Source organism: Pygoscelis adeliae, unplaced genomic scaffold (genome assembly GCF_000699105.1).
Source record: "Pygoscelis adeliae isolate BGI_AS28 unplaced genomic scaffold, ASM69910v1 Scaffold38, whole genome shotgun sequence".
Lineage (NCBI taxonomy): Eukaryota > Metazoa > Chordata > Aves > Sphenisciformes > Spheniscidae > Pygoscelis > Pygoscelis adeliae.
Window position 1 is genome coordinate 13977441 of NW_008825614.1, and position 12420 is coordinate 13989860.

The 12420-nt window shown below is 41.7% G+C and overlaps 1 protein-coding gene across 1 annotated transcript in view; it reads right to left on the reverse strand.

Annotated features, from left to right (window-relative positions):
• Window positions 1-12420, reverse strand: part of AGK (acylglycerol kinase) — a 36789-nt gene that overhangs the window by 23647 nt on the left and 722 nt on the right. Inside the window, exons 2-5 of the mRNA XM_009333040.1 lie at window positions 5001-5074; window positions 4674-4738; window positions 4100-4139; window positions 14-93 (exon numbers count right to left, since the gene is read on the reverse strand). Coding sequence (XP_009331315.1) covers window positions 14-93; window positions 4100-4139; window positions 4674-4738; window positions 5001-5074 — 259 coding nt within the window. The remainder of the gene's footprint in view (window positions 1-13; window positions 94-4099; window positions 4140-4673; window positions 4739-5000; window positions 5075-12420) is intronic.

Below are 12420 nucleotides of genomic sequence, written 5' to 3' on the forward strand. Positions count from 1 at the left end.
GGGGCAATTTTACCCTTTGCAAGCTGCTGGGTTGAGAAACACTGTTGCTTTCTTCAGTGGCATACTGGAAGGGATCAGCTGGTTGCCAAAAGCCTAAGTGAGATAAAAAGAGCAGAGTTCAGTTTATCTTTTAAGCACATTGGTAAAACAGTTCAAAATAATGCATCTCTACAAATGTCAATGGGCTTTCAAACCTCATGACATTCAAATGACTTCCATCTTCAGCCATTGTACAGTCTCCTATTCAAAGACCTACACACTCAGCCACAGCTTACACCACTGTCACAAGTACTTTTTAGCTCATTTTTACAATTCCACCACCATCTCGCTTTGTCAACCTCTGGTTTTCTGCCATAGGCAGAGATCCAGGGAACTATCCTTGACTCCAAGGTTACTTGATTATCCTTCCTTATGTAATTTTCATACACCTGCCTGCCACCTTCCTTCTGCATCTTTTTCCACTTGTGTCCTTCATTTCTTACATCTCTTCTGCTCATTTTTGTATTTTCTACGCTTAAGTTTTTGAAGATATGAAAGATAATCACCAGAGAATTTGCCCTGACCTATAAGCAAGCTCACTGTTTCTCAGGCATTTTTTTCTTCCTAATGTCTCCCTGTAAAAATCACTAAATTCCTCTTCAACTTTTGATCCAATTCTGAATAGGTGCCTCAATTTTAAATTCTTGGAGAGTTACTCCATACAGCCTCTTGTACCTTTTAGCCATTTGTACCTATTTCCATAGCTTTCAGCACAGGAGAGGCAAGAAAAGGCAAAGCTTCCACGCATGTTACTTCCCACTCTGTAAACCTCTTTTAGCTCACCTAAAGGCTCACCAAATCCTCACTACTACACCAAATTAAACTGGTTTTGAGTACAAGGATGACAATGTATTCAGCAATACCATCCAGAAGCCCCAGAAATAAAGTAGGAAGAAAAGACTACTGCGCTGAAAAAAAGACAAAGTCAACTGTCCCTGGGTTTTTTCCCCCTTTATCCTGAAAGTTAATCCCCCTAGTAGGAATTTTTCTATTTAAGAAGGTGGACACTGCACACAAAGCACAGCAGATTTTAGTGAACATTAGCTGTTTAAATTCATACTTAATTCCACTTGCCAACTTTGCTCAGGAAACCTCAATTAAAAGAAGTGTGCAGCTGGCTATGTTGCTTAAAACATTCAAATTTCTTCTTCAAGAAAGGAAAAGGATGAGAGAAGTTGCTAAGAGTAAAGGAATCTTCAAAGAAAGGGAAACAAATCAATAGCTCTTAAGCTTTACTCACAAATCAGCTGGAAAACAGACCAACTTATTTTATTGCAACTGTTGGGTGGCAATTGGGAAATATAGGGGACCTCTAGCATGCTACAGCTGTTAGAAACAATTAATTATTTGCTTGGGGGGCACAATGTGATGTATTTGCTTGCTCTAAACAACCTAACAAGGCTCATAAGGAATTTATGAGTAATGACATAATCACTTCTTTATGTAATATACTTACACATTTATGTTACATACAGAGGCATTTCTAAAGCAAATGCTGATTTTTAAGACAGGAATAAAAAAAAAAATAATGCAACATTCTAGAAGTCTTTTTTTCAGAGCACAACATAAGGAAAGACAACTTAAAGCCAGACATTAAAAATGGTTATTAAATATATATATGAAGGTATAATTTAGTAGAGTCAATGTCTTTTTCACTTCCTTGTCAAATGCACACTTCCAGGTATTGCATTTCTGGACTTCTAAGATGACAATCACTATTTGGCAACTATGAAAAACCCTTTATACAAAGGCTTTATAATGTTTTATGAATACTAACAGAGAAACTACATTCTTTTACAGAAAACTATCCCTGCTTCACAGAGCAAATTGTTTGCCAGCTAAACAGGACCTCTAACACATGCCCAGAGTTCAGTAACAAGGTCACTCAGCGAGACCACATTTTCAAAGGAAGTCCACAGTCAGCTGACACTGACTTATTCCAGAGAAGGAGGTGTAAAAGGTTTAAAATACGACAAATGGGTTCTTTATTATAGAATCTTTCTATGATCATTTGCCACCCCAAGGCTGTCATCATAAACTGATACTTAAATTCAGACATGCATGGTGGAGTCTTTGCATGAAATACTGCTGCAGCGGATACTTTGGCAGGAAGGTGGACGCCTCATCAATTTGGTATCATAACAGGCTTAAAAACTTAAAAATCTGTTGTAAAAATAATAGGGAATCCCCCCACTTGAGTCAGACTAAACTTTTTCTTCAGTGAGTCTGCCTCTATTTTTTCCCAATATTTATACAGCACTATAAACGCAAGTAGCATTTTTCAAACAATTACGGATTGTTATTATTCTGAAGAACGTATCAGACTTTTAATGCCTTCCTTGCTGTATTGCTGTGTGTTTTCAAGCAGTATTTGGCACTGACACATCAATGAGAATGGAACGTACAGCAAGAATTGATTGCTAGGCTTTCTGGTTCACTCCTTTGTAATGCAGGAGTCTTCTGCAGGATATTTTCCCAGGCTTTAACTACTGAAATTGTAGAAAGCTCTGTCGACAGTGCTTTTGCACTTTCATTTACAAGAATAAGCCATAATGGAATAGATCCCATCACTTAATGACTGGAATTAAGAAACAGGAAAGTCAGAATTTCCACAACAGAACTATCTTCTTGTGCCAGTCTTTCCTTAGCAGTTACACCTTTTTGACAGCATACACACTTAGGTCTTTTAACTTCTCCTTATATATAATTTCATCAGTGCCTTTTAAAATTTTTTTTTAATTTGGTCAGCATGCTTCAAATACTGAGGTATTAACTGCTATTTTTGGCGATATAAAAAAATTCCATCACTTCGACATTATGCAGTAAAAATGAATATTGAAAACATAAAAATCAAGAACAACTGATACTATGAGTTGGAAATGCATTTGACTCTGAAGCTGTAAGTATGATTTATGAAAGCAGTATTTTCAGGGAAAGATTTTTCTTATTCTTTCATGACACTTGAGCTCTCTTACATCTATTCTGGCATGAAGTTCCATTGCCCAAATCAAGGTGCTGTGAATATCTTTCCCTCAACAGCAGGCAGGCTAAAATTAGGATTATTCAGGCGCACCACAGAAGCAGGGTAATCTCAAGGAAAGTTCTTTAATGAGAAAAACAATTTTCACCATTCTTCTCAGGCCCCAGTATGTAGCAATGACGGGAGCAGTGTGACATCCTGCAAAATCTCTAAGATCTGGCATGGAGAAGCAGGTTTAGAATAAACTTTATTTATGGGAGGTAGAAAGACTCTTAAAATCCTACACCACACCACTGAGGTAATCAGAGCCAATAAGCACTACCTGTGCAGTGATGTAATCCACGGGCAACAGCAGTTGAAAGCACCCATGAAAGACTGCTTATTAAGGACAAGATTCCTTTATGGGATTACTACAGTGTGGGAATCTGTTCATGGCTGGTTGCCCATGCAGACCACAAACTCCAAAATGCAACAGTCAATATATTCAAACAGTAACTACCCCGTTCTCTCTGAATACCAGCTTTCTTGTCAGTGATCGGCAAACGTGTTGCCTCCATCAAGTTCCCAATACATGGGTCTCAAAAACACTAGGTCAGTCATCGCACTTAGTATCCTCAATAAAGGCACTCAGGCTCAAATAGACAAGGGTAAGGTCTCTCCAGCCAAGCAGGATCATGAAGCAGTTTGCACTGCTTCTGCCCAGACTACACCCGTCGTGGTGGATCTGAGATTTCAGTCTCCTGTCTTATCAACAAATCATCTTCCCACCAGAACTTTACAGACATGGAGTAATTACACCTGCAGAAATGGAGGTCTGGGTAGCTACAGCAGTAACTAAGATTACCCCAGCGATAACACTGCACCGTCCACTGCAACAGCAGTCAGGGCACGAAAGGTACAGCACCCCAGCTGCACGCTGGAGGCCTCATCCACGCTTTGGCACTTCAGCAAAAGAACACAGATGGCATCATTACAACGCTTGTCACGTAGAGAGGGCCCGCTGGGAAAATCTCAGGAGCCCTGCACAACCAAGATAAGAGGGAGATTTTAATCTAATTTTATCACTTTAGACAGTATTACCTGGGCTTCTTGGCATGCAGCTCTTCGTAGCAGGTTATCGCTATTAGGTAAGACAGAAAAGAGAGTGGACATTAGGTTGTATAAGTTTAAAACAATTTGCTCGGTTTTAACATGTAGGTACATACCCTTTTCACACACACTTTGACAGCACTAAAATAAAAAAAAATACAGGTTCTTTAAGACCTATTTAACACATTTTAAGGGTGAAACACAACCATTTAAGTACACATGCATGATTTTTTTCTGCATGTGCACACAAACATATTATAGTAAAGAAAAGCAGAAAACAAAGACCAGGATGCCAAATGTGCTGAGATTACCTAAGCTATGAGACACCGTAAAACTGATTTATTTTTAAATTGCTACATAACTGTACTCCAGAACTAAGGTGTGGGTTTTTTCAATGTTAATACCGCCTGTTATTTACACTGAAGGTACTTACCATGCCGGCAGTATAGAAGGGATTTAGAGCAGACTTAAGTGTAACTTCCATGGACTTAAATCTTTGTGCATTATAATTGTGAACTCCCTTCTCCATCAGTTTGTAAGCCGAACACGTTAATGCAGCACTTACCACCCACCTAGGTCTGAGCATGGCCTAAAGCAGTAACTCAGAGAGGTGAAAATCACTCGACTCACCTAAGTGAAGTTTAAAAACAAAGAAGAACGAATATGTCACTGACGGTCATTTCAGAAATAAATTCCAGGCTAATCCTTGTGCTTGTCATTGGAGACAAACAGCATTAGTAAGGTGGAAAGCAGGGTATAGTTGTCAAGCAAACTGGAGACATAGAGCCACTGAGTGAGGAACAAAATTCCGTTCTTCCCCAGACCGAAAAATGCCCTATTGGCCCTTGCAGACAAAACAGGGAGTCCTGTTCTGCAGTGCCCAAAGTCTCACCTGTCCTCTAGATACCAGACACTCCCCCTCCTTGCTAAAACCAAAAAGCTCCTTCAGCTTGTCCTTGCCAATACCTGGCAAGACAGTATATTATTGTCTCAAAAATATCAAGTACAAAAAACCCTAATTACAGTCAGCATACCAAAATGAATACACTACACCAATTAAAAGGATTCAAGGCCAACCATGAAAAACAAGTGACTAGGAAAGCAGCACACTCCTGCCACAAAGTGTGGCTCATCAGGCCAAATCCTGCAATGGAAACAGCAGAAGAGAAGGCAAGGCCTCGGTCAGACCTCTGGACCCAAACACGAGTGCGATCGATTCAATTCCATGAGTTTACGGTATTTATCTGTCACTGGAGCTATATAAGCTGCTCTTTTTGGCATCACCAAGAGATACTGCAATGCCATAAAAGGAGAAGTAGGGTGACTTCAGGTGAGATATAAAGTTGGGTTCTGAGAAAATAACTCTACAGCAAAAAAGCCACAGATTTATTCCTGGTAGTAATAAAAAGACAAAGAAAGAATTCAAGCATGGAAAAAGAAAATATATGAATAATACCTCACCAGGATAACAAGTAACTGGAATGGGTAAAAAAATTTCCTCAGAGACATATTTTTAACTGTCATGTTTGCTCCTTAAAACCAAAGGAATGTCATTTGTATTAAGCACCTGAAATACTACTTAGAGGAGGGACAGACTCATTTTTGATTGCAGTAATATAATGAAAGTGCACTAGTTAAAATAACTATCTCTGAAAAGGTTTGTGTTCCAAGCTAAACAACATTGTCACAGCTAATTCCAGTTCAATCAAGACAGCATGATGGGCTAAGTCCACACTGCACTGCTGAGGGCACGAGCCCTCATATGGAGGTTTTTTTTTCCTTTCTGTGACTATGTGTGGCCAGAGCAAACACAAAGCAATTGCAATACGTAAAGTTGAAATATTACGGGATATCATGAAAACCCCACTATCAAATGATGGCTGCACAGTTGATGTATTTGAGAATTGCTGTCCTAACCTTATTAACAAATTCTAGTCAAATCCACCTTATCTGTTTACTTCACATTGATGCTATTTTGTTCAGAAATCAAGCTGTGTCACATTGTCAGCCAGTATGTTTTCCTGGTGCCCGCAATCTTATGCTGCAGTGTTAATTGCCTTTAAAATGGAGTCCAGCACAACTTTTCAAATGCAAGCAAAAGATACTGTGCTCTCTGTCCCAACCTGCAAAGACCCTCAAAACAACTGTCAAGGATGCAAGCTTGATTCAGCTCAACGGAGTCTTAACCATAAAAATTAGGCTTGACAGCTTAGATGTCAACATTTAAGCTTATTTTCTCCTGCACTGAAGCACTTACAGAAATAGAAAAAGTCTACTCTGACACATATCACTTTGGTGTCAAAGGAATGGTTTAGGTTCTGAGACCAGAAGAACCATTTGATGTCCAGTGATTTATAGGTGATTTGTCTCACCTCTCCAGTAGCACAGCACCCAGAATCCCATGCCATCCCAGCCATACTCATAGGATTCCCGCTGATTCAACTAGGACATATATTTCAAAGTCATCTGAGTTTGGCTTAAAGATGCCAGGTAACAGGAAAATTTTTATTTCCTTAAAACATTACGTCAACACTTAACTACCTTCACACTTAAGAAAATAAAGCACAAGTGCACTCACAGGGGCGTATCTGTGAGAACAGCGGTCCTCCTCCTATATCACAGCTCTTGCCTTTACTCATCTCATACGGCTCACCTACAGTACCACAAGTGGGTCTGGAAGTCCTCTGCGGGTCATACCAATTAATAAATATAGCTTCAAAAATGTTAAAAACAGCAAAAAGGTAACTTCTTAAAGTCTTCTGTCTCGGTACATATTAGCTTATCAAAATATGGCTGCATACCAGCTCCCAGAGAAGAAGAGACTTTAATAATGAACATACGATTTTGTTGACTTTTTGTACTTTATTGACGAATATTAGGTAGTAACAAAGCCTTTTCAACAACACTCGAACATGAGCAGGTGGAGGCTGAGGGAAATTGCCACACTGCCTTAAAGAACACACAGAGATTTCTTCTGACTTGCACCATATCCATAGCAAACTAAGAATCAATTTTAACTTTACATTTCCCCTAAGGGCTTACAGACACAACTCTGGCTATTGCATCTGCTGGCCAACCCAGGGCTGCCTTCCCACTGTGAGAATTAAGCATCACACAGATTACAACTGGGCCAACTTGCTTAAGCAGTAAAAAATTGGGAGACAGAGACGAACGAGCAGTGGCAGTGGGGTATGGAGGAAAGAGGATGTCCTAAGCTGAACCCACAGACAGAACTTTGACTGGTTCGACAAAGATATCAGTCAATCCTGCAAGGCCCGCAGCCACTGCAGCACGGACTCTTCAGAGAACAGAGCAGGCTTACACCAAAGCAAGGAACTAACGCAGAAAGAAAGGAAGAGCAACTGTCCAGAGCTCACCATGCACCAGCCGTGTCAGGCTGCCAGAACACACCAGGCTGTGAGAGCACAACATCCGTACGACCCGCCTGAACAGGGGCTGTTCTGATTTGTCTGCAACCTCCCTGGCGCAGGACCGGTGGCCACTGCTCCTGTCCTAAGCATTTTCAGCTAGAATAGGGAAATTTACACTCTTACACATAAGCACACAGATCCATGCAATTTAGTACGTATGCTCCTCCAGCTGAGACTGCATCCTCTGCCCAAGTGCCAGCAGAGGCCAGGGCTGAAAGGACAGTTCCCATGACGAGAGGTCAGCCAGGGCAGCAATGAACTCAACAAGGAGAAGACAGCAAACTCGAATCGAAGAAGGTGTTTGAGGCCCACAGCTGCAGCAAGGGTAAGTCTTCATCTTAGAGCCAAGTCCCTTAAAAGTGACCATACTACAAATGTATAAAAGAAGCTCAGGTGTGAGATCCCATTTCAAAAAGGGTTATCGGCATTAAATCTAAGACTATTAAGTACATTCAAGCAAGAAGCAGCCTAAAAACTCTCCAGTTCAGTGTCTGCATCAAAACACAGAGTTTTGCGAGGAGAAACTTGACCAAAGCTGTGCACATAGGATCAGTCCTCAAGAGCTGTAACAGAACTCCTAAAAGAGATTTTATCTTAGCAGAGAGCTTTTTGGCTGCTTCCGATACAGCAAGAGCACAGCATCCTCTTTGCTGGATATTAGCATTTACTTCCAGCTTGGCTTTGGAAGGGAATGAAAGACAAATCTTAGCTTGCATCAGCTTTACCCAAGACTCAGAATTTATACGCAGTTTGTTTGACAGAGTTTTGATGAAATAAAGTCAGCCACTCAGGAAGTATAGGCAGAAAGGTGACAAAGTGAGCTATCAGTTGGCAAACAGGCAGAGACTAACATTCAAATTATAGATAACAATAACACTCAGATTACTGGCAAGCAGTCAAAGGCCCAGATGCCTTGCCAGCATTTTCTACAGAGAAAGTCAATACTTTAACATTTACAGAGTAAAACTGAGTATCTGAGGAGTCCACTGCCTCAGTACAACATAGAGGGTCCCCGACCTGACAAAGTGATGATCACTTACCCACTGACACCACTGTAACAGTCTGGCCAAACCTGACAATCAGTTAAGCTGATGTCCATTATGCCAGAGATTAAACTTCTGCTGATTTGATGTAGCTGGCGACTCACTGCACCACCTGGACATATAAAGAACAGCAGCAGCTCCATTCAGGAGACGTGACCCAGGACATAAAGGTGAGAGGGGCTTCCAAACTTGGCGGAAGTTTTAAAACAATCATATGGTATCTTTACTTTATCTGTAATCAACCTCATGTACATGTTAAACAGAAGTATGCTACTGCGTATGAGCACGTATCTGGCAATCTACATACCCTCTGAGCTTTGATCTAGTACATTAAATTCAGCGTCCCTCATACCTGTAGCATGATATGCTATAGATTAAAATTATGCTAATACATAAATTCATGCAATCCAGAGAAATTAAAGGGAGACAACCTCACATGTGGCAACACTGAGTGCTCTTCTTACTTCTCCAACACTACAAGGATATTTGCTACCCCAAATGCAAGACAATGGATTTTGAAAACATATTCTTTTATGAGAAACACAGGAATTTTAAGGCTCACTTAAGTTTTGTAAGAATAGCAATAGGGTTTTAGTTAACAGTAGTTCAACCAGACATAATGCCTATCATTTTACCCACGAAAAACCTTTGCCAACTCCTGATCTATGTCTCTTTTGAAGAGGCACCTTCTGTTATATTATGTACTTAGAAGGGCTGAATCACAAATGGGGGATGGGGAATCAGCACAAGGTTTCCTCTTTACTCTTCCCGTTCATCCAAAAACCCCTTACTGTTAAATCAGTCAGTATATGAACAAACATCTCCAAAGATGAAAGGATAACACACTGATCCAGAAACTAAATGCTGCATGAAAAAAGTATCATACAAGACTGGGCTAAGAAGCTCCTCGACCTTTACAGTTATCGTCATCCACAACCTTTAGAGTAACTCGGCGATGAACCATTACATTCCAGCGTCCCTCTTTCCTCTACAGCCTGTGGAGCACAAGGGCATCCACATCAGACCCCACAGCACAGGGTGCAGGAGGGGGACACCCGGGTCCATTTTCAGGCAGGGAAAAGCCACAGGGGACAACTCTGGAAAAGGTAACATTCTTCTTGTCCATATTTGTCCACGTAGCATCCTCTGAAGTCTTAAGGAAGTACTCCAGAGCTCTTCTGTCCCTATAGGCACATAGAGACTGACTATAAAAGAGTTGCCATTTATTAGCAGGACAGATTTTTATTTACAATGGCTCCACTTAATGCAGGCATCATAGCCTCTGCATCCAAAAGAAGAATGAACCTTAAGAAGTTGAAAAAGCAAACTATCTTCTCCTTGCAAGAGAAATGTCTTAGAAAATCCACGAGGATGCAAAAGCCAAGAAGAGGGATGCAGGATGGGGAAAAAACCAACCCAAACTTTCTTCAGCTGCAAATAAATGAGCAACATCTCAAACAGCTAATTCCAAGAAGTCAGAGGCTAATCTGAACTGATGCTGTGCTAAAGCAAACCCCTTCGTCAGAAACTCCAGTGATGCCAGAAACCGAAGCACAAGACTTCACTAAACCTTTAATCTGTTCTAAAAGGGCAAATATAAGTCTAGTCAAGTATGCCTCATGCATAGTAATTTAGCCCCTGATGTCGATAACAGCAAGTCTCACAGCCAACATAGCTCTCGTTAACCTCTTCAAGTGTTGCCTGCAGCAGTTTGTGCATGGGGCAAAAGGCACCTCTCATGCTCCCCAGCATAACTGGTACATAAACAAAAAACTGGGGAGAGAGAATGTACGAAAAACCCCCACCAGAAGCCTTTACCACATTTGGAGGCAAAACAGAAGCTGCAGAGAGGGATCCTTGCCTATTCCCTGCTGTCCAGCAGCCACAAGGTAAGGTCTTCACTGTGCACAGAGTACCACGAAAGGGCTGCTGAGACCACCGTCACGTTCTCCGTGATCATAATGTGTTTTCACAGGTACTGCACAAGAAATGAATACAGCTGAAACCTGTATGAATTCCCAGAAACCACAGACATAGAAGGAAGACTGGTTGTGTCTGACACTGCTCCTAGGCCTCCTCCAGTGCCCACTCTCCATATGCACAAGGAGCAGATTTAGCCTTTTTCTTAATGCCCTATTTCAGTAGCTCTCTATAGTACCCAGGCCTGACATGCACTTTGCTGTCATTAGTATCTGTGGCAACAGAAGACCAGTAAAAAGGCCACTCACGTAAGCAGGGTACCTGGGAAGGTCAGAGGCTGCTCTGCCCTGCCAGCCAGCCCCTCATATGAATGCCACTGAGCAATTTCTTCCTCCTCATTTTGTACATTAAGTTTATTCTTTTGGCTAAGAGGTATGTAGAATGATAGAACTTCAGATAATTACTCATTTACATTTCGCTATTTCATCTGAATTCAAAGTTCAAGTCGTCAGAGGGAAAAGTGGAATGTAAGCTCAAGATCCACTGACATCACATGAAGGCATCAAAAAAACCCAACCTGCTTCGCACAGATACTTCTGCTTACAACATGGCAGTATCCTACGTACTTCTTTTCTGCCTGTTGGTACATGTAGGCATGCACACAAAGCCATGACCCTGTTACCACCACTTTCACACAGTTATTCTCCATCTTACCATAGCCTGCACTACAATCGGCAATTACAAGGAAAAAAGTATGGAGAGAGAGTTTTTTTACTGCTTGCCCTACAGTCAACCGAGCCTTAGCACTTCAGGTAAGAAGTAAACAACTAAAGCAGATGTACCATTCAAAACAAAGACTGATTTAATGCAAAAGTCCCTGGGCAAAAGGAAATAAAGAAGGAAAGTATAACAAACAACATAAACAGATTTATTTTCCTAAGTTTTCCACCGAGGCTTTGGCAACATTTTAATGTAAGAAGAAAAGAACACTGCTAAAACCATGACTTAACAATTAAAAAGACATTAAGAGAGTGACAGAATAAACAGCAGCACCAAAAGTAACAATTTTTTAAAATAATTTGGCTGTACTTGCATTTTAGTCAAGTGTATTAACCATAATCTTAAAGGACAGGGATGAAAATATAAGCCTAGCTATTTAAAAATCGTTAAGGAGGATTTTGCTTACTGTAAGGAACATTCGCTCCACAGATAAGCAGTGGAAGTGACACCCTGCTAGGTACGACTTACGTTAGCCGTACTGCTGCTGCAGCAGTTGACGGGCTCCTTCCAGCTAGGTGGGTGACAGCAGCAAAGCACACGCACCAGGCAGGCACAGTGCATGGCCGCTGCCGGCACTGCACCCCAAGACAGACACAAGCGCTCATGCAAAAGAAATCTGGCATACTTCATGAGGTGTACGACACCGCTAAAAGAAAAAAAGGAGGTGGGAAAACCCACGGGCACACGACCACCATGCTGTGATGGCCACCTTCGTGCGTGAAGGTGGCTTCCCGTCAGCCCGGTACCAGTGGCACCATTTGCAGACGTAGGGCCTCTGTTTTCATTCATCCTTACAGTACTGGTTAAAAGCAAGCAAACCGATGACACGCACTTGGCTGATGGCATTTTTTTTAAGTTAGAAGAGAGAAATCTCTCTCCTCTCTAACCGGCCCCAGAATGACTCAAGCCACCCTGACACCACCTCTGGTTAAAACTACCGCCTGAACTAGCCCCAAACTTGGAACAAGGCCGAGGTGGGAAGTCACAAAAAGGCACTGAGCCTTCCTAAGCGCGTGGCTGGTGGAGAGGGGAGGGGGAGAGCCACCCCCCCAGGGCGCCGGAGCCCCTCCGAGGGGAGACCCCCATTTTAACAGCCGTGAGGAGAGACTGCCTTAGGCAGAAGGCCGGCAGCCCGGGC